At 38.6% G+C, this 25,724-nt stretch overlaps 2 protein-coding genes across 6 annotated transcripts in view; one reads left to right on the top strand and one right to left on the bottom strand.

The window, feature by feature from the left end:
• The first annotated feature begins 108 nt into the window (after window positions 1-108).
• On the top strand, window positions 109-10,803 carry UBA5 (ubiquitin like modifier activating enzyme 5). Of its 5 annotated transcripts, XR_013921843.1 has the most exons (13): window positions 196-383; window positions 2,127-2,172; window positions 2,270-2,359; window positions 3,527-3,636; window positions 4,060-4,146; window positions 4,795-4,879; window positions 5,703-5,807; window positions 5,985-6,112; window positions 6,754-6,889; window positions 7,309-7,384; window positions 8,177-8,283; window positions 8,840-8,986; window positions 9,340-9,355. XR_013921843.1 is itself a non-coding variant. In XM_080339557.1 (12 exons), exons 1-12 carry the CDS (start codon window positions 238-240, stop codon window positions 8,921-8,923), a joined length of 1,200 nt encoding a protein of 399 aa, XP_080195683.1. In that variant the 5' UTR covers window positions 109-237; the 3' UTR covers window positions 8,924-10,803. The 5 variants fall into 5 exon arrangements, 4 of the variants coding, with proteins under 4 accessions (XP_080195683.1, XP_080195684.1, XP_080195686.1 ...); XM_080339557.1 differs by having other exon boundaries at window positions 109-383; window positions 8,840-10,803; XM_080339558.1 differs by lacking the exon at window positions 2,127-2,172 and having other exon boundaries at window positions 242-383; window positions 8,840-10,803.
• A 2,022-nt stretch (window positions 10,804-12,825) lies between these two features.
• Window positions 12,826-25,724, bottom strand: part of NPHP3 (nephrocystin 3) — a gene marked incomplete at its 5' end in the record, with an annotated part of 29,330 nt that continues 16,431 nt past the window's right edge. Inside the window, 12 exons of the mRNA XM_080339566.1 lie at window positions 12,826-13,404; window positions 13,603-13,718; window positions 14,628-14,753; window positions 16,689-16,929; window positions 20,062-20,189; window positions 21,359-21,434; window positions 21,755-21,996; window positions 22,139-22,328; window positions 22,669-22,791; window positions 23,647-23,744; window positions 24,248-24,412; window positions 24,622-24,760. Coding sequence (XP_080195692.1) covers window positions 13,224-13,404; window positions 13,603-13,718; window positions 14,628-14,753; window positions 16,689-16,929; window positions 20,062-20,189; window positions 21,359-21,434; window positions 21,755-21,996; window positions 22,139-22,328; window positions 22,669-22,791; window positions 23,647-23,744; window positions 24,248-24,412; window positions 24,622-24,760 — 1,825 coding nt within the window. The 3' untranslated portion in view covers window positions 12,826-13,223. The remainder of the gene's footprint in view (window positions 13,405-13,602; window positions 13,719-14,627; window positions 14,754-16,688; window positions 16,930-20,061; window positions 20,190-21,358; window positions 21,435-21,754; window positions 21,997-22,138; window positions 22,329-22,668; window positions 22,792-23,646; window positions 23,745-24,247; window positions 24,413-24,621; window positions 24,761-25,724) is intronic.

Here is a 25,724-nt window from a genome sequence, read left to right as displayed (position 1 = left end):
TCCCCGGCGCCGGGCCAGCGGGGCTCTCGGAGCCGGGTGGCTTCCCCTGGAGGAAAGCGACTCCCGGGAGGTCGCTCCTACCTCTGCCCTCAGTCACCGCCACAGCCCGTCGCCCGCTGTCGGGCGGCAGGAGGTACCCCCCGAGATGAGAACGCTCCCTGAGGCGCCGGGCGAGCAGGGGACTGCGCTCCCTGCCGCTCCCGGAAGCTGCCTCAGCCGGGGAGACGTGTCGCTGCCATGGCGGAGTCGAGCCGGCTGGAGCAGCTGGAGCGGCGTGTGCGGGAGCTGGAAGAAGAGCTGGCCCGGGAGAGGGGCGGGCGGCGGGCGCCGCGGCCCCGCATTGAGAGCATGAGCCCGGAGGTGACGGACTCCAACCCCTACAGGTGCGGCTGGGGGCGCGGGAGGGCGGTCGCCTCACGGCGGGGCGCGGTGTGTGCTGGGGGCTGCACCTCAGCGGCGTTGGGTTATAGGGAGGCGGCCAGGGCTGAGCCCCGGGTGTGGGAAGGCCCAGAGATTGCGTTGTAGGAAACAATTACCTTGCCGATATAATAGACCTAGGCAGGATCTCTCAGCCAAGCATATGTTATTAACGATTTTGCAAGACTGGGTGTTCTACCTAAACGCAGGCACACATAATAGGGCAAAAAGCCCCCCCCCCGCAAATCCTGGTCGCAAATTCCCTCCCTTGTTCCCCATTGGTTGGGTACTGCTGGGTTTACAGAGTACCCGATGCCTGCCTCAGTTTACCTATCTCATCTAGTTCCAGCAACCCCCACCGCTTATTGATTTATTTAAAATATAGATTCCTGGCTCTTTGGTTACCCTTCCCCCTAGCTTAACTTTTTAAATACAGTAATCAGTTTGCATTCTGGGATTAGTTCGAGGAGCCTTTGTTTCACATTAAGGATTCATAGTCTGATGTCTTTCAGTCCTTCCCCTCAGCTGGGGTCAGGCGCCAGGTCCTCATTTTTGTAAAAACAACATTCCTTTGTTAAACATTCCTTGCAGCGTCAGGGAGCGGGGGATGGGGAAGGGTGGGGGCTGTGGGTTCTCAGGCTGTGGGTTGGAACTGTGGGTCTGGGTAAGGGGGAGAAGAGGTGTGTATGTGGGCCAGGCCAGGTGGGGGGCTGAGGGCTGGGGCTGGGTGTGCTGATGGGGGTGTCAGGACAGTGCTGGTGGGCCCTGTGAGGCAGGGAGGGGAGAGATGCTCCCAAATTTCCCACCTGGCTGGGCTGGCAGGGATGTACATCAAGGTTACTTTGTACTATCGTGCTTTACCGTACAGAGGGAGAGAAATAGAGAGAGGAAACACTGTGAGTTTTTCAGCTAAATTGTCAATAGGTGGTACAAGTGTTGGTATTACATGAGGTCTTATTCCTCTAACTTACCTATTTTTGTAGAATCATAGAATCATTTTGGTTGGAAGAGACCCTCAGGATCATCGATTCAAACCATAACATAACTCTAGCACTAAACCATGTTCCTAAGAACCTTGTTTTAGTTTGGTTTAGAGTCTTGAGTATCTGGAACCCCTTGTAATGCACAGTGGTTCTGGAAATCTGATGCCTTGTTTTGTTTTGAGTTTTGTTTTTTCAGGATTAACTGTTTTAATACAAGCTTTTACTTTAATTGATACTTTCAATTTAAAAAATGCAGTAGCAGGATAAAATGTCAGTTTAAAATTCTTCCAGTTATCCTCACACCTGATACTATTTTTTTTTAATTGTTGTGTTGAAGTCAACCTGATCAAATTGATCACAAAACAGTGGAAGAGTCCTGCTGCCATATGGTTTCCTTAAAGAAAAAAGTGTAGGTTTTCATTCTGTAGATCGGGGATTTGTTTAGGAAATTAATTATTTCATCGATGTTACTCATACCAGCTGAATAAGCACACAAATTTCTGTAGGTTTAGTACTCCATTGCTGTTCCTAATAGGAAACTATGTACTATCTCATTTAGACTGTATCTAACTGGCAGTCACAAGAGCGGTGAAAACAGCAGGCTTGAGTATGGTGCTTGGTGGGGTTATTTTTAAAACAAAAGTGATTTTAAATACCTGAAACGCAAAATTGCTATTAGAAATGTAGCAAGCATTTTCTCTATAACGTTGCTGTTTTTCATTGTAGTCGCTTGATGGCATTAAAAAGAATGGGAATTGTCAAAGATTATGAGGTAGGATTCTATCTGGATTAAAACAGCCTTGATTTTTTTTTTTTCTCTGTGAGGACTACTTTTGACATACTGACCTGTATTTTATTTCTTTTTACAGAAAATCCGTACCTTTACAGTTGCAGTAGTAGGTGTAGGTGGAGTTGGCAGTGTGACTGCTGAAATGTTGACAAGGTGTGGCATTGGTAAGGTAATGAGAGTTTTCTTCTACTTCTTTATAGTAGATAGACCAGTCATCTTCATAAAGAGCTGGATTCAATTTCACTCAGTTGATTTTGCCCAAATAAAAAAGTACCATGAAGAAAGCATTCAAGAGCAGTACTTAAGTAAATATCACAAATGAAGAGTCTTAAGTCTCTTTTCTTGTGCTACTAAGATTGATTTACGTAGGGCTTAATCCTGTATTGTGTGGATGATTCCTGTTTGGTTGCTTATCTTCTCCATACTTTTATACAAGTCCATCTATCTAATCATCATACTGGACAAAATAAGGAAACAGGAGGGGGTGACTCCCACAGAAAATTGTCTTATGTTCTGAGAACAAGTTGATATTCATGAAATTGAAATGCAGTAGATGTCAGATATTTTTATCACATATTTTATTTTTATCTTGTTCTTCATGTGGCAGACTTAGAGCTAAAAATTTAGCAGCAGCCAAAAATAATTTGATGTGTGTATAGATAACAAGAACCTCCAGAATTAGTAGAACAGGATTTTTCTTTAAACAAGGAATTTAAGGTCTTGCTTAGATGTTGTTTTTTTAGGCAAAGCCATTTACTCTTGGACCTTTAAGAAGTTTCTTAATACAGAGGTGATTTTTTTTGCAAAGTTTATCCCCCCTTCCTCTGGAGGAACGTTTCCTGAAGACTAGCATCTTGCACATAGAAAAGGACACTGGACAGTTGATTTGGAATTTATAATAATCAACATATCCATGTATTATATAGGCATTTTAAGTGAATTGGTTTTGAAGAACTACATGCCAAGACAAGTGAAAGAAATTATACATTTCTAGTCAATGCCATAACAGCAAGCAGGAATGTGATAGTTGATAGTGTGCATGTAGGTAATCCATTGAATATTCTTAGTTTACATCAAATGAACAGATTGCTTTTTATTAAGAGTGGTTTTCATGACTTCAGGAATCACTTCCTGGTGAATGGCAGTTAGAATACAGTCCCTCACATACTGACGATGTTGGTAACTTTTGGATGTGAACTGAACAGGTCGGGGGCTGTTTGGTTGGGGGTTTGTTTGGTTGGTTTGAGAATAAGTTCTGTTGTTTAAAATGCCTTGCCATAGTGCTGCGGTTGCAGAGTCTTTGGAGATTCATGTTTGTTAATACAATATTTTACAGCTGCTTCTGTTTGATTATGACAAAGTGGAACTGGCAAACATGAACAGACTCTTCTTCCAACCTCATCAAGCTGGATTAAGTAAAGTGCAAGCAGCAGAGCATACTTTGAGGTACAACTTAGAGAAGTGGATATAAAAATGTATTTACCTAGGATGCTGCTCCAGAAAACCAATGTTTCATTCTTAATCACTTGCAAAGTAGCATGATCTAATTTTGAAATTTGAGAGTAAAATAGTTGTGGGAATGATTGAAACTTTAAGGACATTTTTGTACTGGCCAAAACTTTAATGTGTCTACTATTTCAGTATAGCTAAAATTGCTCAGAAGTTTGGTATAAACAGTGCTACTTTGATATGTTGTGATTTTCCCCCTCCCACCCGCCTCATCTAATGTGTGAATTTTTGACAAATATAGGTGTATTCTAGACTTCAGACTGGAAGCTTAAGACTGTAGCAACACTAGTAAAGTTAGGGAGTAGAATGCAAATTATCATTGTATTTATTAACATTGATTTGTATTATTTCCTCCATAAGGAATATTAATCCTGATGTTCAATTTGAAGTACATAACTACAACATCACAACACTGGACAACTTTGAACACTTCATGGATAGAATAAGGTAAAATCCCTCACCATCTGCTGGTGTGTGGCTCTAAACACAGCCTCACATTATTATTGTTGGGTATGTTTTTCAATTTAGTGACTTCCATTTGAAAACCAGTGCGAAATATGTATATATGAAGACATTTCTGCACAGACCTTTTCTCTAGAGTTAGCTTTTATTTCTGCTGTTACATAGATATATTTTATATTAGTGCATCTTTGGATTTCCAACCAAAACTGTGGGTCTTATAGGCTTTTCCCATTATAGAAAACAGGTCAGATCATGTTTTGACTGTTCCACAGTAGTTTCACATATCCTTAATAGAATGAAGAAAGAAATCTCACAGAGAAGTTCTGAAATAACTTTTTCCATTTGCAGTTATTTTCTACAAAGATACAATTCTCCAATACTTTGGACTGTAGTGTATACTGTTTAAAACTTATTTTAATCTAAAATGCCCATATACTTAAATCCCAGCTTCAGCATGCTGCTGTTTCTGCTGTGTAAATCTAGGATGCTAGCTGTATCCTGTTCTGCATTTGCACAAGTTTTGTTAGAAATGCACTTCCCATGTGCTTCTGTACTCTAAAGCAGCATGTCGATTGCCATGTTGAAGTTTTGTTCTGCCAGCTATTTCATGCAGACTTCTGATGCTTATTCCAGTAATGGTGCGCTAGAGGAAGGGAAGCCTGTTGATCTTGTGCTAAGCTGCGTGGACAACTTTGAAGCTCGCATGGCAATTAACACGGTAAGGCCATTGAAGGCATGAGCCGGTAGAAGCCTATTTTCTCCTATAAATAATGTTAGGAATTGTAGGGACTAGAGAGAAGACAGGAACTTATCAATAATCTTCTAAGAAATTACGTCCCTGATTTAAAGAAACAGAATCTGAGCTTTTACCCCATTCTTACAAAACACGTTTTATGTGTAGAAATATAACTGTAGAGTTTTAAGTTACTAGCAGCTAATGGTTATTAAAAGAGTTAAGTATCATAAGCCCTCTCTGTCTTTCCAAATTATTTTATTTATATAAAGGTATTATCAAAGCCCAGCATGTTAAATCTCACAAACTTTTAAAAGACTGAGTATAGTTAACTGTATACATCATATGACGGTTTGTATGCTAAAAATGTCTTAAGGCTGTGTGTACCTAATCAAACTGTTTTTCTTTGTAGTAGTAGCCAATGCAGGGTATACGCCAAATGCATGTTTTCTGTTATGCTTCAGCTAACTTGATCCATACACTGCATGCACTGAGGGTGCACAGATACACTATCCAGGCCACTGAAAGTAATTTGTGCAATTTCATTCTGTAGTGTTCTGGTAAATGGATCACTAATGCATGTTCAAAAGGCTTGGGTCCTCAGGAAAGCTGGCTTCATGAGAACAACTGTAATTTGCCCTTTGATTTGTCCTTGGATAAACAATTTCATCCCACATTTTTGTGTTCCTTTTTCTGATCATAGCCTTTGTGTTTTAAAGCAAGAAGATCAAATTACAATGCTTAAAATTAAAAAAAAAAAATCATTAAACTTCTGCAGTGCTGATGTGCGTGTTTCTGTGTTTATAAGGCCTGCAATGAACTTGGACAAATCTGGATGGAATCTGGAGTGAGTGAAAATGCAGTGTCGGGACATATACAGCTGATCAAACCTGGTGAAACTGCCTGTTTTGCGGTATGCAGCGCTCTGCTGAATTGCTGTTTTGTCTTTCTAAGTGCGACAGGGAATATGAAGATTAGCTGGCAAGTGAATGTGATCCTGGCACAACTGATGGAGTAGCTCAAAATTTTGTGTGATCTGTGGGGTTTTTCTAATACTTTTTTAAAACTCAGTTTCTTTCTTTCCCCTCAGTGTGCTCCTCCACTTGTAGTTGCTGCAAATATCGATGAGAAAACATTAAAACGAGAAGGAGTTTGTGCAGCCAGTCTTCCTACAACTATGGGTGTTGTGGCAGGAATTCTTGTACAAAATGTTCTGAAGTAAGTGACTGAGTTGATGCTGTTCAATGTACAGGACTGGAAGGGAAAGAAACCTGAAGGACCTTTTCACAATGACGGCTCTAGTTCTTTTTAGATGTTTGTGACCTGTTTCCTAAAGGTATTGGCATCATTGGACTGGGCCAAAATAATACACGGCTTGAATCACTGGTCTGTTTACTTTGGAACTGCTGTTTTTAATAGAACTTCTCAGGGGTAGAAAAAGTCTTTAGGGTTTTCCTAAGAATTTCTTTTACTGCATACACACACTCATTTTAGTTCTGCATTTAAACATGCTCCCTTTTGACATCATTAAGTTACACACAAAAATGCTGCAGTGCTAACTTATCTTTGAAATTTCCTACATGGACAAAGAATAAATAAGTTCTCTTGCAGTGTTTGTATTCCAAAAACCTGAGGTTATTTAAAAATGGTTATATAGTGGACCAGGTTCTGTGTTGATGCAGTTATGCTGTTGTCAGGTGACTAGAGCTTATTTTAAGACTATTACAATAGCTCTTTACAACACACTAGTGTGAAAGTCTATTCTAGAAGTTCTTTGAGGAAAAATTATTCCTTGAGCAACTGAATTTTTAGGTTGGCACCTGTATTTAAGGGCCTGCTTTCTCTGTTTGTGTTTCTAGATACCTGTTAAATTTTGGTACTGTGAGTTATTATCTTGGTTACAATGCGATGCAGGATTTTTTCCCAACTATGTCTATGAAGCCAAACCCACAATGTAGTGACCAAAATTGCAGAAAACAGCAAGAAAATTGTAAGGTAAAAATGTTTTTTGTTGTGTTTTCTTTTCCTTTCTTAAAGCCTTAAGAACAAAGCAAGCTACACATCTGTAGTAAAAGAAAACTTTCATCGCTACTCCCGGTTTTCAGCAGCATTGTCTTCAGATGGCTGCATGTGTTTCTAAAAAAACCAGTACTTAGAGTTGTCTTAAAGCAAAGGGTAGGCAGAAGGCTTGCATTCAGTAAGATAATATTCTGCAGTAATATTTTGGAGTGTTAATGTGTTTGGGTTTTTTTGAACTTGCAGGTATTCTGCCTTTTTATGTGTAGTAAAGTTCTAAATGGTGACTGCATATCTTAAATATTAGAAGAAATGTGAATATTTTATTTTCTTTGCTGTTGTTGAAAATCAGACTACTATATATATTATGTTTTGGGGTTGTTCTGTTTTTCCTCCAGAGAAAAGAAGCCGCACGACCAAAACAAGAAATAATTGAACAGGAAGAAGAAATAGTACATGAAGACAATGACTGGGGTAAGTAATCAGCTGGAGATGAAATTATGTTCCCAGTACTGAGATTCAAATAAAGTCTTTGTTTTGGGTGAACACACTGTAGGGTACACAGACCTCTTATGGTTCACATTTTTGTAACTAACTTCTACTGTGTAATCACTACTGGCTTTTCACAAATTTCGACAGTAACGTTACCACAACTTGGTAATGTATTTTTAGTGTAATGTACAGATTTTATGCTCAAAATGTAACCGTGTTTGAATAAAAAACTTTCTCAGAAGATGGTCTAGAGATATGAAAGATGCGACAAGGTGTATTCACTCTGCGTTCCCTTTAAATACATAAATAAAGAACATTTGTAATTTCAAAAACCACTATGCTAAAAGATATCCCATGGAATTTTATATTCCTCTGAGGGCTTTAAGCAAGAAGGAATTGTTTTCAGGAGTGGTAAGCATGGTTTATATAACTGTTTCGAGAATGCGTATATACATTCTTTTTATTACACGATATAAAAAATTCTCTTTGCTTACCATTGGGAGAAATGTCCTCATGGTAAGATTTAAGTGGTAAGGACAAAATTCCTACAGGAGAGGTGCTGTTCTTGTCCATGAATTCTGTTTAGAACCATTTTATATATAAAGGGAATATATTTTTGCATTGATAATTGAATGAAGTAGTTGAAATCAAAGGTCTTTCTGTTCTTAATTTTTTCTATTTTGGAAAAGTAGCTGTAGTTTTCCTCTTACTCTGACAACAGCGATTAAAGAACATTTTCTTCTAACGGAGTTCTCAATTCCTTTCAATGCAAAGGCATCGAATTAGTATCAGAAATTTCAGAAGATGAGTTGAAGGCTGCTTCTGGCCCAGTACCTGATCTTCCCGAGGGGATTACTGTAGCATATACTATCCCAAACAAGGTAATATATTTATTCTTCATGAATGTTTGAAATGCATGTTGTAAATTAAATTAAACACTGGTTTAATTACCCTTTAAACCTAAAATAAAACTTCATCTTGAAGAATTGTGGTAAAACAACCTCAGTACACCTCATTGGTGCCTTCTGTGGTCCAGTTTTGTGTTTCTATGAAATGTATTTTCTTAAGTATGGATGCTACTGTGCATGTAGGTTTGAGGTGATAGGACTGAATGTATTTGGGCGGGTGGTGGAGGGAAAATGAACGTGAATTTCTCAGTTGATATTTTGGTGACTAATTAATTTTTACCGTATTTACCTTGTAAAAGCTCTATGTCATCAAAGAGCAGTTAGCATACCTGGGCAACACAGGATCTGTATGTATTGCAGCCAAACATTCTAACCCCTAGTCAGAATAGTTTATAATTTAAATTTATAATCACCTAGGCCTAATCTTGCAACTGAGTGCTTGGTTCTAGAAAATGGTTTGGTAGAACGGTCATAAAGCTGATTTTGTTTGCTATTTTTGTCGCCAACTTCTTCTTCCTGTTCCTAATAGGAAGAGAATTTGATAACTGAGGAAACGGTAGCAGAGTCTGAAGAAAGCCTAGAAGAACTCATGGCCAAAATGAGAAACATGTAGCGAAACAAATATTAAGTACAATGTTTGGGAGTTTGGATTGACACTGGATTTTGAGAAGACCAGGTTTTTATTTAATTTGCTTATCTTTACATTTCTAATGAAACCGAACTGTTATGGGGCAGGAAGGAAACAGCCTTATGTTTTTTATATTCTGTTGTCTATTCATGTCTTTAATGTATGGAGTTTTGCTGCTGTAAATTTTAATTTCTCAGCATTGCTAGTGCCCAGATATTCACTAGAAAATAAAAGGAGATGGGTAAACTAACAGAAGCAGGCATAGCATGTTATATGCAGTATCACATGATGAGAGCAGTACATAGTATAGGACAAGTAAAAGGTGAAATCTACTGGAGTGACTGGCGGGGTCAAAGGCAGATGATAGTCCCTCACTCAAGCTGCTGCTCCTTCTCTTCCAGGCACTTTTACTCGTCGTGGTAATGCAGATCTCTGCAAATACTTGGCAGGGATCACGCTGTGGTTACTTTTCCTGAGTAAACAGAACATTTCAGCCTTTTCACCCACCTTAAATAGCTGCCTGTATGTTTTGTGTGTGGTAGTGCTTTGAGTATGCTGCAACAAGGCCGGGTCTTCTGTTAGTAGACAATGATATTAGCAGGCTGGGTAGTAGCATGTCACCATTTCATGACAAAAACAGTAACAATTACCAGCAATACTGGAAAGAACAGGAGATTTTATCTATTCAAAAGTCTATAAATATTATATTTTTCTGATCCATCCCCATCATATGGGCTATATTATGGCATATATTTAATCCAGGTTTGCTTAGGAAAGCTAAAACTCAATGCTCTAAACATTGTTTAGTGTTGCAAATATCTTCAGTCGAGTAGCTAAGCTATTTTATCAATCTTGTAAATAATGTTATTACAGTAGTATTGCCTTTTAAAATATCATGTGTTAAACTGACCTGCACGTTCTGTAGTGTCACTACCCTGCAATTTCAAGTTGCAGTATCAATTTCAAATATTTTACCTACTGTAGGTGTCTGACCCAGAACTTGATCATTATTTAGATTTGGTTTAGAAGAATTTAAGTTTCAGCCTTTGCAGCATAAAGCAAATATTTCCAGCTTGGGCTGTTCAAAAAACCTTTTCCACAGCATGATGTGACCAGCACAGAACCAGTTAGTAATGGCAGCAGCAGTATCCAACCAACATGTAAAAAGAGAGTAGTATTTTGGAGGTGCTTCTGTTTCTCACGGCAGCAGATTGAAAACTTAGTTAAAAATGTTTGATTTCTAAGCAATGGTTACAAGCGTCCAAATCTGTTTCCTCCACAGGTGACACTAGATTTACATAAAATCATCTCTGAATCTGTTGAGGGAGGTTTTGGGTGGGCTTGGGGTGTGGTGCATTATACTGTAAAATGGAAGAGGTTTTTTGGACTGAGTTTGGTTTCGGAGAAGCCAGATTTTAGGAATGAACTGTAAAGAGGGATGGGAAATGGAACAATTAGATCTTTAGAAAGGTACAGACTTGAATCTGTGTCACCAAGTCTACGTTAGCTTCGTACAAGTGTCAATGTAAGTGTTACTTACATTTCTTTGTTACTTTACACTTCTGTTGGGAACAATAAAAGTGAGGCACACAGCTGCCTCTGGAGATACTGAGGCAAACGGTTGACTCATTTCAAAACAGCTCAGTTAATCTTGACTCTTAACTATTTGGCTGAAATGGCTGCTATCACATGATTGACAGCTTTACAAAAGGCAACTGTTTACCATTTTACTTCATGTATAGTTTTATGAGCAAATTAATACACTTTTGTATGCCCAGAGTCTGTAAAATGGTTCTTGTGTTACTTTCAGCTTGTATATGCAAGAATAATTTGAAATAATTACAAAATACTTTGAGAAGATTGTATGTGCCAATGGTTAAAATTATTGAAAAATAAACAGTGTAAAAAAACCCCAGATTTAAGGATCTTTTTGAATTAAAATACATTTACTAGTCTTATCTATTCTGGCTATAAAACCTAATGGAAAATTTATTACTTCTTTTGTTACCAATTAACAAACTACAGCATATTGCAATGGTTCAGTCCAGCTTTGTTCGTTTATTTAGCAATCTTACACTGTAAACACTGAAAGCTTTTGTATCATGAATGTTACTGAGATGTTGATATTCTGTGATTTAATCTCCACTGAAACTGCTGGCACTTTGTTTTGAGGTGGAGTTCTCCTACATAGAAGTTATTGTTTGGCACACACCAGATACACGAATTACTTTTTTTAATGTCCATGAGGTACAACTCCAACCACAAGAACAACTGTCCTAAAAGTGCTGTGGCTATTGCTGCATAAGCTTACGGCCAACATGTGGCCCAGCCTGCCAGACCCTCCACTGTTATTCATCATCCTGTTTTATTTTCTGTACATCAAGGTTCTTTTTAGATTGACAGAGTAAGCTGTTGTTCCCTCACTGTCTTTGCTAATAGAACAAGGATGGTTGGCATGTACTTTTGAGGACTGATTTTCCTTCCAAGAGCAACCATGCAACCTATGAATACATTGGAGAAGTGATTTAAGGGAAGAATTGTAACAGTTTGGAGTTAGAAATCACTGAATGGGCAAAGTCTGATAAAATGCTGGAGGGCTAGAAAGTAGCTCCTTATTTAAGCAAGCAACATGAAGGAAAACGATTTAGGAGAGCAAGATGCATCATTGTATTTGTTAAAATCAGAGCAGAGGGGACAAGCTACACCAGACATCTGGTAATTCCTAACACTGACTTTAGAAGAGGGAATCAACAAGGTCTGAGAAGACTAAGCAACAGAAACACATATAAGCTAGGGACGTGGAGGGTTTCAAGGAGGGTTGGGTTGGTTGATTGGGGTTTTTGTTTGTTTGTTTTGTTTTTTCCCCTTTCATCCTTCTCCTTGCTCAGTAACAGTCCAGCAAAGAAACTTTCCAATTTTCAAAACTTTTCAAGGTGGCTGGAATATTCTCACATTAAATAAAAGCCCATTTTCTGAAATAAGAGGAAGATATCTAGAGAGCTATTACAAAGTGTCTCTCTTGTTGCTGTATTGCAATACCTTCAAGAGCTATTTTTGATTTTTTTTCAACTAAATGTTTAAATTTGGGTTGTATATTTGTTCTATCAGTTTTCTACACCGTCTCTTTTGCCAAGTTGCAGCCTTACCAAAATATTAAATTCCTTCTAACCAGAAAAAGGGTTGGAAAAAAGTTATATTAAACTCGATTCTAAAAGGGAAAAAAGACTGTGGAAGATAAGTACCTCTTTGAGGTAAAGGCCATTTGCATTTTCAAACTGGATCAAATAAATCTTTCCATCAGTTGCTTCTGACGTATTATAGTGAGGTTTCAATTAATTTTGCACTTACATTCTATTTTTATTTCTTTCCTGAGTGTGTATTTAAATTGATTCATGGATTTATGCACAAAACGAGAACAGACTTCACACTGATTCTGCTAGATGACTAGGGTATTAAGAAATACAACAGGCAGGTATATTTGATTAATATATCTTTATTTGATGGCAGAACTACTCTGCATCATTAGGTTTTTCCAGCTAACACAAACATTCTTGTATTTTAAGGGATTCAGTGAGATTGAATAGTCAAAGTATCACTAAGGGCTTAACAACAGAAAATCAGGTCATAATAATTTTCATTCTGATTTCTCACTGGAAGTATTTTTACTGAACATGGTTGAACCTGACAGCAGCTTTAACAGCAGATGGTGATATATTTAGCTATATTAGCTTCTCAAGGAAACCAATTATTTTTGCACAGGTCCCTTGAACGGTTTGCTTAAAGCTGAAATCATCCTGCAGGTAAAACTTTGAGTGGAAAAGTATTTTGACATTTTCCAGAATTATTATCTCTTTAGAAACAACTTTAAAAGCTTCTGAAGAGGCAGAAACAATTCATGAAACAAAAAATACACAAGTTCTCTAGGCCAGGCTATTAAAACATGGAAATCTGAGCTGCCCCATAGAGTATATACAATTGGTTCAGCTCAGAATCCTGGCACTTATGCCAAGAGGTACCAAATCCACATGGTTTTAGTATTAGCTATAACTTCAGCTAGTAACTAATCTGTGTATCTATATACAATGAAAGCAGCTCCCTTTGTACCATAGTTTGCAAAGTAAACACGAAAGGACTTCAAGCTTAAACATTTGTTTCCCTGTCATTCACGAAGACAGGTGTCATTCCAAAAATAGTACATTATCCTAGGAAAAATAGATTTGTCTTAATAATTTTATGTCTACTTAAAATAGCAACAGAGACTGCCTTTTATTTGAGCAGGTTTATATCACCTTTGTCCATGTTCCAGAAAAATGTTTGGTGATAATGCACTTTTTAAGCTGAACGTATCTCCACTCGATGAGTGTCGAGAAGTTGCTTTTCCACATATCAGCAAAGTCTCTGCTTCTTTTATTTCCATAGCTTTCTTGTACAGTTCAGCTGCCTTCTCAAAGTCACCCCCTTCGTAGCTTTGGAGTAGAGTAAAACAAAGTTGAGAAAAATAAAACAAGTCTCAATTTATTTAAGCTGAAATGCACACCGTGCTATCAACAAAGTGTACTTCAGGTTCTCTGCTTTCTTAGTATGTACACAATACTGGAATGTTTTGTTTCATCTAGTAATTTTTATAGTAATTTGCTTTTATAAGGCTACACTTATAATCTTACCTCAGCACAGCCAAGTTTTTCAGAGTTTCCCCAACACGAGGATGCATGGGACCAAAGCTGTCTTCATAAATCTTTAATGCACGTTCATAAAGAGGTAAAGCCTCAATCTGCTTTTTCTTTGGGTAGTAGAAAGTTGTTTGTTACTGACATATATTACATTTGCTGTTCTTTTTCCCAGCATAGTATCAACACATCCTAGATGCAAAGTCATGCATATTTAACACAAAAGGGTGTTTTGATTTCTCAATACTGTTGACAGATGAGGAGGATAATTGAGATTGTCAAAGCGATTGGCTTGCACTTGCACATGCAGTTCCCACCAATATTATAATAATTAGGGTCTGGACTTCCTAGGCAGTTTTAAAAATCTCAATCATGAGTGCTGAGTTACTAAATGCTCTTTAATTTTACCGGAGGCAGCTTTAATGCCTGTATAAAATCACATTGCAGAAATACAGAAAACAAGAAAACAATCTGCAGCTCACTCATATTGATGCTAAGTAAAGAAGTCATCAAGATGATTGCATCTCCTTTGAATCTCATCTTAGTTGTAGATTAGAAAATCCACATCCTTCTCAGATTTTTAGTTACAGAGAGTTGCAGTTCATGCAGGTGGGAACTCTTTATAAATTTCAAAGGATTATGCTGCCCTCCAAGTCAGTGGTGGAGCTGTGTTCCATCATACTGTGAGAACCACCGTATCGCTGGAGATGCTCTAATCTAACTCTTGTCGTATAAAGCATTTGGGCATTTTGAATACTCTAAAGAGCATTAGCCCAAGTGTCCCTGTGAAATGCCAGTCAAGCAATTATGTGTTCCCTGTATACATTTGCCTTGTCAAATATCCTTTCAGTTTTCAAAATGGAACCTAAGAATTTGCAAGTCTTATAAGGAATTCCCCTTTAAATGTTCTGAAAGTAATAAAGTTTCTTTGGTATCTTTTAAGTACAAATCACTAAAAAAAAAAAAAAGAAACCAAACACCAAGACAAGAATAATGAACACGTTAAGACATGAAAAACTTACCATCTGACAATAAAGGACAGCTAGATTTACCAAAGCAGTTGCTACACTGGGGTGTTTTGGGCCAAAGGACTTCTGTCGAATTTCAACCGCTAGTTCATACAGAGGAACAGCCTTGTCAAGTTTTCCCTAGACAGGGAGAAAATGATTCAGTTGTCTTGCGTCAAAATGATAACTGTAACATCTATTTTAAACAAAAAGCCTTGGAGAAGATGTAACTGTTTCCATAATACAGGTTTAACTTTGTTTAATTCATTGTTATATTCTGCACTTAATTTTCCAAAGCACTGAGCATATTTAACTCCCAGTTAACAAGTTTTCCCAGCTATGTCTCCTTCTTTCTTTTTTAACTTATTTTTTTCTCCACGTGTCTCATTGAGAAGGCTGTTAAAAAGAATTTTCAGTTGTTCTTTTATCCAAACAGTTTTCTCCATTTTTATTTCCTTATACTGCCATAAGTGAGAGCAGAGCTTATTTTTTGTCCTAAAGGGCCTAAATTTAATTGGTGATACAAGAACGGGAATGTAGCTGCCTTAACTTTTGAGCAGATTTCTGCTTACTGAAGTGGGATTCACATCACCTGTTTTGGAACAGTCACAGTGTGCAAAGCCATTTCAAGTACCTGTTGCTTCCCATTCACCATATTGAGGCTTTGGCTTCTTGATTTTCATTTCTCTAAAATACCGCTGTCATATTCTAATTTTATTGTAGGTTATTTTTCCAGCAATTCTGTTTTCCTCCAAATTTAAATCTGCTCACACAATTACTGGATGTACTTCAGAAGTATGCTTAGGCTTCTATTATTAGAATGTGAATTGTCACATTTAATAGCATTTAGAAATTAAATACTGCAAATATTCATTGTATAATGGTTCACTCTAATTGCAAAATTGAAATCAAATTTTCTCCTTATATTTTAAAGCATCACTCAGCCACACTTTGAAGACAGTCAGTTATTAATCTGGAATAAATACTTATTTATAAATAATTGTCATTTCCTACATCCGATTCCTGTCCCTTCTCTTCCTCCACTCTTCCCTGCGTCACTAGTTCACCATGAATTTTAATTTGTGCTCCTTCAAACTAGCAAAGATCTTTTTGATGCAAATATTGAGTGCTTTTGCAGTTTGTAGCAGCATCAAAATTAGAAGCTGAAGTGAGCAGAGAATATGTGACCCAAAACAACTTCATGCACATAATAGCAGGTAACAATTATTGAGCAAAAACACAGGAGCATTTGATCCGAGGGATTATTTTCAAGGAGGCTTTTCTCTTTGAAAAATGGGAAAATGTGAAAATATAAAAGAAAAATATTATTGTCACCCTCTGAATTTTATCTTGGTTCAACAGCTAGAAACCGTACATCACCTCTTACACAGATTATATCGAATGGTTACAGTGACCATTTGCAAAGACAAATATTCATAAACCATTTTGAAATCATGAAATCCAGATGTTTATACTACTGTTAATACTATTCCCTGTAGTGCATTTAGTGGGAGAGTAACTCTGATTTCACTGAATTGACGTAAGCTGGAGGTGGCTCAGCCAGACAGTTTACTTGTAAAGTACTATCTCCCTCATAAGCCTTCAAGTTACTCTCAATTTGACTGTAAAGTTCAATGTCATTGTGTAAAAAGAACTACTCCTCCACCCTGAAACATGATTTTTCCATTAAGACGCATCTGACCAAACTCTCGTACGTGGATGTCATGTAGCAGAGAGTGGAGAACTCAAACACAGCTGGGAAGAGTTTTCCTCACTGCAGCCAAAACACTAGTTTTTAACCAAATCAGAAATTTCTTTGTGGTGCATACTGAGCAGGCAGGACACTGAAGACATCATTCATAAACAGCTTTTCTTTCAACAAATTGTGTTTTGAAATAGCTACTGGGCTTTCTGGAAACAGGTTGAGACCACTGACTACATCTTTTATGCATGTATGTAGAGCACCAGTAGCTGACAAAATTCCCATGACCCACTCTTTTTGAACTGAAGACCGTAACAATGCAAGGCATTACAGTGATTTTAGGTGATGAGAAAAGGTGATGGGCGTGTGCTTACCATCTTTTTGTACAGCACTGCCAGGTGTTTCACAGTATAAGCCAAGGAGGGATGATCTGGAGCCAGTGCTCTCCTCCTGATATCTAAAGCTTTTTCATAGAGTTCCTCTGCCTTGTCATAGTGCTGCTTCTCGTTGTACAAGGCTGCCAGGTTGTTCAAAGACTGTGCACAGTCTGGGTGGTTGGGTCCCAGGACTCTCTCTCTCATTTCCAAGGAGCGCTTCAGGAAAAGCTCCGCTGTCCTACAGAACACATTTCATCAGCAATATTTTAAAGCTGGTAGCATCTGTACAGGGGGAAGTGGCTGGCTGAAACAGAACAAGCTCAGCCTTGGAAACTGCACAGATATTGACGCCTGGTAATGGACTTTCCTTGGAATAAGTAAATGCCAGATCAGCAATTAATTTACACAGTGAGGAGCTAACTATACATCGCAGACACAGTCCTACTGTGCAGGCTAACCACAAGAATGTACATAGAAAGCTAGTTAATATATTCCTGTGCAATCTTGGATCCCACCTGTTAAGGAACGAAAAGCCAGTCTGGCAGATTTCAGCAAATATTACACTACCCCATAGCTGCTCTTTTCTTTGATTCAGCCTACACGTTGAGTTATGCAAGTAATCCTTCCGTATTCAAAACATTCTACTGACTTCCGGGCAACTCCTCATACTAGTCAAGTACTTCCACGGATAAAGCAGTAGCAGAATAGGTGAAGATTCAGAATAGAGCACACATTTTTCAAGTAACTTTAAAGAACATAAAACATATTACAGGGTTCAACAGACAGCTTTCACACCATAGAGGGAGAGACTGGAACGGGTTTTATATATGTCACGAGCTAGCTTCTCATAATAGAATCTGTCTAGAAGTGACAAAGTAGAAAAGACTCTGTGTAATGCCACCATCCAAGCGTTTCCCTGTCAAAAGGGCATATTTTATCTCACTAGAGTAGCATACGACTATTCCATTAGAGATTTACAGCAGCTCCTCTTTGACAAACAATGGGTGATCCCCACGTAGTACTGGCAGCATCCATTATAACTAGGCAGTTTGTCATCCTGACATACACACAAATTCCGTGTGACACTATTCCCAAGAGGTCAGCTTAGTAAATTGGAAAAATCCATTAGAGGAAAAAAAAAAATCACATTAGAGAAAAAACCGACCATTTATATACAGAACTGTAGGTTCAGTTCTGGAGCTCTAAGACAAGTGTCAAAAGGTGTTCACTCTATGCAAGGGTTAGAAGCTGATGTGTGATGTAACACATAACAACTAGTAAAGTGACATATTCTTCTGTCACTGATTTCTTTCGAACTGCATCAAATGATGAAAAACATTCAATCTTGGACTTGCTGATTCAGGACAGAGACAAAATATCCATTTGAAAAAAATGACTTAAGCCTTCCCTAGAACAAAATTTATACTTTTGCTCACCTATGAAATAGTGGAAATATGGTCACTTTAGAAGTAGATCGTGTTGGACAGGAACTATATATGAATAATGTGGAATATAAAATGATCTTGTATGAGATCAGATAGATATCGCTCCTCTATAATCAGTCACTTTGGTGTGACTTCATGAGGGTAACATGATGAAAAACTCCACATTTCCAATAACTGTTAAAAATCAATTCCTTCACTGCAAAGGTCCTGCATTTAACAGAGATTCTGTGTGCAGATCCTAAATTATGATATACTTCTGTAGTTATCCAATAACTACCGGTGACATAAACATCAGATATAGGAAGAACGTAAAAACAGTTCCATAACTTGCTCTATGCTTTTTTTGCTGTGTGCTTGCTTTCTTCTCTGAAAAGATTCAGTTCAGTAGAGTGGGATTTAACACGACTTTACAATTCCCTCAAACAGCTTTAGAGTACTTTTCGACTGAAGGAGTCGACAGGAGGAGAGCCCAGCCATACAATCAGAACTGTTCTGTACCTTTTATTCCCCTTCTTCAAGACTCTTGCTTATCTCTATCTGCTTTTACAACACCTTAGTGCTGCTCTGTCCTCTTTTGCCCTTAAAAAGGCCACCAGGGTAAGAGCCTGAGGATTACAAGCACGGTGAGAATTTAACTCGTGATTTCTTGTAATACTGGCATTATAAGTGTTTTTTTCAGAAAAACAACATTCCTGCTGTTCAAGGAAGAATACTACAAAGGAGGGGCACAAAACAGGGAGGCTGAGTAGAGGAGGCAAGAATTTCAAGAGAGAACTGGTCTTTGCAATGAAGGCTAGTTGACTTTAACTGTGGAACATCAATTCTGAATGCAGCAAATGCACTGACTTCGTAAATACTCACATGCTAACCACCTAAACTCTAGAAAATGTGAGTGTATTTCGCAGTAAACAAAAACCAGTAGAATTAATCAGAAGCAGCATCACTATGAGCATTTCGTAGAACCATTTTGGTTGGGAAAGACCCTCAAGATCATCACATCAACACTGGCACTAAACCATGTCCCTAAGAACCTCATCTACACATCTTTTAAACACCTTCAGGCATGGTGACTCAACCACTTCCCTGGGCAGCCTGTTCCAATGCCTGACAACCTTTTCCGTGAAGAAGTTTTCCTAATATCTAATCTAAACCTCCCCTGGTGCCACTTGAGGCCATCTCCTCTTGTCCTATCACTCGCTACTTGGGAGAAGAGACTGAGACCCTCCTTGCTAAAACCTCCTTTCAGGCAGTTGTAGGGAGTGATCAGGTCTCCCCTCAGCCTCCTTTTCTCCAGGCTAAACAGCCTCAGTTCCCTCAGTTGTTCCTCATCAGACTTGTTCTCTAGACCCCTCACCAGCCTGGCTGCCCTTCTCTGAACTCTCTCCAGCACCTCAATGTCCTTCCTATAGTGAGAGGCCCAAAACTGAACACAATATTCAAGGTGGGGCCTCACCAGTGCTGAGTACAGCGGGAGAATCACTTCTCCAGTCCTGCTGGCCACACTATTCCTGATACAAGCCAGGATGCTGTTGGCCTTTTTGGCCACCTGGACACACTGCTGCCTCATGTTCAGCTGGCTGTCAATCAGCACCCCCAGATCCCTCTCTGCCAGGCAGCTTTCCAGACACTCTTCCGCGAGCCTGTAGTGGTGCCTGGGGTTCTTGTGACCCAAGTGCAGGACCTGGCACTTGGCCTTGTTAAACCTCATACAACTGGCCTCAGCCCATTGATCCAGCTGGTCCAGATCCCTCTGTATGGCCTTCCTATCCTCCAGCAGACAAACAACTTACTGAGGGTGCACTAGATCCCCTTGTGTGGACCAAATCTTGATCCCAAGTCTACATTTAATGATATTTCTCAATGCTTTGGTTCCATTTAGATGTATGAGAACACTCAGTGGATGTATCACAATTAATACAACTTACTCAAGATTATTCTGCAGGTAATAAAGGACTCCAAGCTCATTGAGGGTTCGAGCATTATCTGGTGTATCCTTGCCTAGTGTGAGCTCTTCCAATTGCAGGGCTCTTTGACGAAGCAAAGCAAAGCCACACTGCAGCAAAATAACAAGGTAAGGTAAACCAATCACCATTACTTTTAAAGTGTACGGCTCAAGACAGAAAATCAAAAGACCCAGTTTGGTAATAAAGGAGCCCAGTAATCCTACTTAGATCCTGTTTTCAAGCTAAATGGCACATATGCATTTTGCTTATTTGCAATCTAACAGTAAATTCCACCAAAAATGCTTCTGGGAAATTTAAGTTACTGTGCTGCCATACAGTTATTTTCCTTGTATCATACATGCTAATTTGCTTAAACTCCGCAGGTCAAATAACAAAATTCAGATCAAATTCTTAGGTTTATAAGCTAAAAACATAAAATCAAGTTCATCTCCTACCCTTAATGCCATATATAAACACATATAAAGTATTACTCAAGGCTTTACATGGAGCTTTGTAAAATGGACTGCCAAGCTAAAGCTCACATGCAAAGTAAATTACAAGTAAAAAGTGCAGTCATTGTTACACACTCCACCTTTTCTTGATCTTTGCAGTCTTAATAAAAAAATATTTGTGCAGCAGAAATTATTACAGAAATGGACAAAATTTTTATGATCCAAATTCATTTTTATTTGAGCACTGGGGAAACAGCAATATCCTTATGGCTTTTCCCTCCTTTCACTAGAACTACAACTAGAGCTCTGGAGTTACCAGCTGAACTCTTATAGCACAGGCACAATAAGATAAACAACCCTTTTTGTCAAGAATGACAAGAGGAATTCTGTAGCTGGAAAACATGGCAGAAAAAAATAGGGAAAAACTCAGTATGGCACATAGTAATATTACCAAGCTTATCCACTGCAGCAAGCACTGTGTTCACTAGTATTTGTAGGATAAATGTCTCAGTTATTCTGACAACCATCTTTTTCCATTGCCCCTTTGGCAGCCAATTGTTATCAGCAGTAATTCTGACCCCTGAAATGTATAGCTCCACTTATTTCTTTTCCACCTCTCTCAACTCCATACCAGTTGTACTGATGCATCTCCACTTGCAGCAGTTGAAAGGGGAGTCACTAAAGCTGCTGCTAGGCTACTTCACTACCTATGCCCTCAATTATCGAAAGCACTGGAGCTTTGTCAGTTCTGCAGATACACTTTATCATCTATTTAGCAGTGCCACAACATGCCCTGCACTTTTATTAAATATCAAACATTTCCTTACCAGACTGCCTTTCCGCCTTGCTGCTTTTTGGCGTATTTTGAAGGACTTTTTCCTCAGTTGCTCAGCTTGTTCATACCTGAAAACAGGTATTTAGAGTGTTAGAAGAACTGACAAATGTAGCAACAACGATTATTATGGAAAGCTTCTAAATGACTCGAGTGTACAAATTTGAGGAGAATTGAAGGCAATGCTCCTCCTTTATCTCTAGAAGTTTTTTGTTAAACTAAGCACAAAAATTGGCCCCTATATAGAGAGGATGCTCATGGTTGCATTGGAACTTCTGAAACTCTAAAAAAAAAAGAAACTAAGAAACATTTCGGCTTCAGGAAGAAAATCTTTGCAGTTATTTTTTACCACCTCCACACAAAAGAACAATACCAGTGTAGTTAAGCTCACTTGTTCTGCTTTTGGTATAAAGTTGCAAGTGCATCAAGTTCACGGGCTACTCGAGGATGTTCAGCTCCATAAGCATTTTCAGAGATTTCCAGTGCCTGTTTATACAACTGTTCAGCATTTCCAAACTTCTTCCACTGAACATAAACTCCTGCTAGCTGGTGGAGTGATTGTGCCACCCTTGGGTGGTCTGGATCCAGAGCAGTCTCTCGAATCTCCAGGGACCGCTGCAGAGGAGCTACAGCCTGTAACAACGAAGTTCAAAATATGATGGCAGTAGGCAGCATCCTGTATGCTACAATAATTTAACAACTGCAACAGAAAGCACACACCAATCTCTGCTTAATTTGCCTCCTTGCTGATAGGACAATCTCTAAATGTACTTACCTGACTGAGAAGACCTAGGTCCTTAAGAAACCGTCCCAGGGTCTCATAAAGATCAGCCAGGCAGATCATACTTTCCTCTCCCTCACAGCTCTTTTCATATTCTTTCAGAGAGTCAAAATACTCAGCTGCCATAGAGCTCTTATCTTTCCCAACCAGCTGCCAGTAACTCAGCAATTCTGCAAAATGTCCCCTGTTTCAACAAGGAAATAAGAAGCTCATCTTATCTCTGATACCCCTCTATTCAGACTGATGCTAGCTTAGAAGAAAAGGGCCATATGCATGAATTTTGTCTTTATGCTACAGTGTCTACACAGACAACCCATGGAGACTAATGCTGTTCAACAGCAGTATTCATCCCTTTACCAACCCCCAGATATTAACAGAACAGAAAAAATACATTATTTACATGACAACAGCATGCAGCATTTCAGCCTGTACTACTTTAATCTATATCTATCAGTTTCTGATTTATATTGACAAGAATTACTTCAAAATGTTTATAAGTGCCAAAGCAGTGGCTACCTTTGTACCTTTTGTATAGGTTCTGGGATACAAAGAGATTCAGAAGACACTTGTGTAGCTTTTGCTTATCACCCTGTTGTTGGAAGAGCCAGGGGAGTTCATCTGCACTTCTCCAAGTCACTCGGTCTCGACTATTGAAAGAAAAGCAAATCCAAATGAAAACTCAGAGGCCTAACGGAACTTATCAATTTGATGTGAAAACTAAGCAAGCGTACAATTTGCCATACCTGAATGTCTAAACAGACAGTACTATTAGACCTATGTACACCATTTCCTCACATCTTCATTTTCATTTCACCTCAGAGGGCTCTGGAACTCCCAGGTACCTCACAGAAAGCTGCTCCTCCCTCCCATATGGGCTAATCTGTGCCTGCTAGCACAAGACTGCAGCCCTGCAGCGGCCCACTATCCCTTTGTGCCTCATTTGCCTGGCAAACTGTGGCCCTCTTGGCCTTCTGCTACCCAAGTGCATGCTCTGGGAAGTAGTAAGCCCTTGCCCGCAGCTGGGACACACTCACTCAGGACTGTAAATGCAAATCAGCTTTCAAGCTGGATATGAACTTCCAGCTGTTCAGCTGCTCTACTGCACCTCCTCTTGTCTATGTGCTAATTGCTTGCTCGACACAACTGGTCTTCTGCTGCTTCTTCAAGTTCCAAGCTACCTCAAATTTCCTAGCATTTATTGGGAGTTAAAAATCTACATGTGGTCCATTACCACAAAATAACTGACATGGTATAAACATATGCCCTAACTTTTCACGTGATAATTTTATTATATGTCCATTCCCCTCCATAGTCCTCAATCTTTTCTGCGATTAAAAAGCAACGTATCAATAATAAACTGCTAAACTGATAACTAGGGCTTTGCAGAGTTATTCTGCCCATAACAATTTACTGAAATTAGACAAATAAGCTACAGAAGAAAACAAAAATATCCATGAGGCATAAGCCTGCAATTTAGCTCATCTTGAGGAATTGTGACCTACCTTAGCTGCATGGTGAAATACTCCACTAGTTTTTGTCTATAGGCAGAAATAACATTTTCACCTTCTTCCATATACTCTAGCCTCACCATCTCCCAAGCCTGAAAAAGAGTATAATTAAGAGAAAGAGAATGCATTTAATTTTTTATTAAGTGCTGAAGATACACAGGGTGCTATGATAGATTTCTTTATGAAACACATCTCATGCTGTAGAACTGAAATTCTTTTGATGACAAAGGCACTACGAACAGACTGTCTTACATTAGAGCAAAGCTCTGGTTGTTCTGATAATATTCCCTTCTCCTTCAATTGTGCTTGTTTTCTTGTGGACTTAGTGTTTTCTAGGATACATGGAGTTAATAAATAATAAATCAGAAATTTCTGATGGTTTCACATGCCAGGTTTTAACTGCTGACCAATACTGGTATCACAGCTGTAGTAGTTGTCAAGGTGATCCTAACATCAGACCAGATGTTAAGGAAAATAGATGAGCAAACAAAAATATAACACAACCTACCTAGTTAACAACAGAACTTAACCAAAAAACAGAGGGGCTTAGGGGGTAGAGTTTCACTTGCATGTGTTTAAAATTACAAAAATTTACCTGGAGGTGCTGGAACTTCAGCAAACCACATCCATACGTCAGCAAACACATTTTGTGCAGGCTGTGAACAAGCGAGGCTAACACTGCAGAAGACAGTTCAGGATAAAGTTCCATCAGCTCTGACTCACTCACACCATTGTGGCTAACACCAATGACACACAATATCTACAAAAAGCAGAAAAAATATTTTACAGAGTTAAGAATATTTGCTGCAGAGCTCGGTTACACTGAAATTCCAAGAAAAATACTGTATATCACTGTGTTTAACTCCATATGTCAAGGGAGAAAAAAACCAACATATTTACCTTTAAGAAACACTCTTTCCAGGAAGGATATACATTACCTGTAGAAATACTGATGCATTCTCTGCTTACCTCTCTCAAAAGACCTTTCTCTTTATCACTTTGCAATGACTCTTGAATTGATCTCAGAATGAGCCTGTACAATGACACTGTGTCTTGACATTGGAAACACTGTTGAAGGGTTTCATCAATATTTCCTGTATTTCTGACACTACGCAGAAGGACAAAAAGGGCACGGTTTAGTGTACTAAATTTGGCTGAGTAAGATGAATTGAAACTACTGAAGAGGTCTATCTCAAAAGTGCTCTGAATTCCTACTGTGTTTAAAAGGTGCACAGCATCTGGTGAGATTAAACACAGAAGAGGTGAATACCCAAAGCCACCTTCTGTCATATTGTCTAATTTTTCTAAATAATTGCAACATTTTTGTTTAAAAAAGTAAAAGTGTGTTGCAGTGGTTTTTCCCTCCAGCAGGAGTACCAAATAAGAACATCAGACCTGATAAAGATGCTGCTGTTTCATTTAATGCATTTACAAAGCATGTTTTCAAGACCAATTAAGCATTTTAGGACATAAAACAGAAACAAGAAAAAATAATGAAAATCAGTCACCCAGAGTAAATTATCAATCAGTGTATCATCTTCTGAGAGTCTCTAAACTAAAAACGTTTCCTTCTCAACAAGATGAAGTCTAGGTTAATAATACACCAATGCACTTATTAAGTATTCCCTTGCACAAGAGGGAAGATTAATTTTCTCCACAGCAGGAATTATAGGGAAAAATACCATATGCAGAATGTTAAACTAAACAGTTGCTGAACTACCATTTAGCCTTAAAAATCTATGAGGCAAACTATCTGGTACATCAGTAAATACAACAGACCTGAATTAAACTGTGTAACAAAACGATACCACATTCTCCAAATACCTTTAAAAAGCACTGAAGCAACTAACATACTGAGGAAGCAGAACAACATTAAAATAAAATAAAAGCAGAGGAGCTGAAAGCAGACAGATATAACTGCATTTAGTATCAAAATGGTGATTGTACACACTCTGATCTTTCTTCCCATTGTTTCCACAGTCAATGAAGTGAGAAAACTTTGTACACTGCTCTGTTTGTTCTTAATGAGATTTGTTCTGTGTTAAATGAATGTATTTCAAAATGCTAACAAA

The sequence above is a fragment of the Nesoenas mayeri genome, assembly GCF_963082525.1.
Source record: "Nesoenas mayeri genome assembly, chromosome: 2".
Lineage (NCBI taxonomy): Eukaryota > Metazoa > Chordata > Aves > Columbiformes > Columbidae > Nesoenas > Nesoenas mayeri.
Note: the sequence above shows the minus strand (reverse complement) of the source record. Positions and strands in the feature narration are given on the sequence as shown.

Bases quoted from the DNA above. Each gene is read 5' to 3' on its own strand.
- UBA5 (XM_080339557.1), top strand. From the start codon at position 238: ATGGCGGAGTCGAGCCGGCTGGAGCAGCTGGAGCGGCGTGTGCGGGAG. The intron at 5,808-5,984 runs GTATGCAGCGCT...CTTTCCCCTCAG, and splicing joins GTGAAACTGCCTGTTTTGCG to TGTGCTCCTCCACTTGTAGT. The intron at 6,890-7,308 runs GTAAAAATGTTT...TTTTTCCTCCAG, and splicing joins AACAGCAAGAAAATTGTAAG to AGAAAAGAAGCCGCACGACC.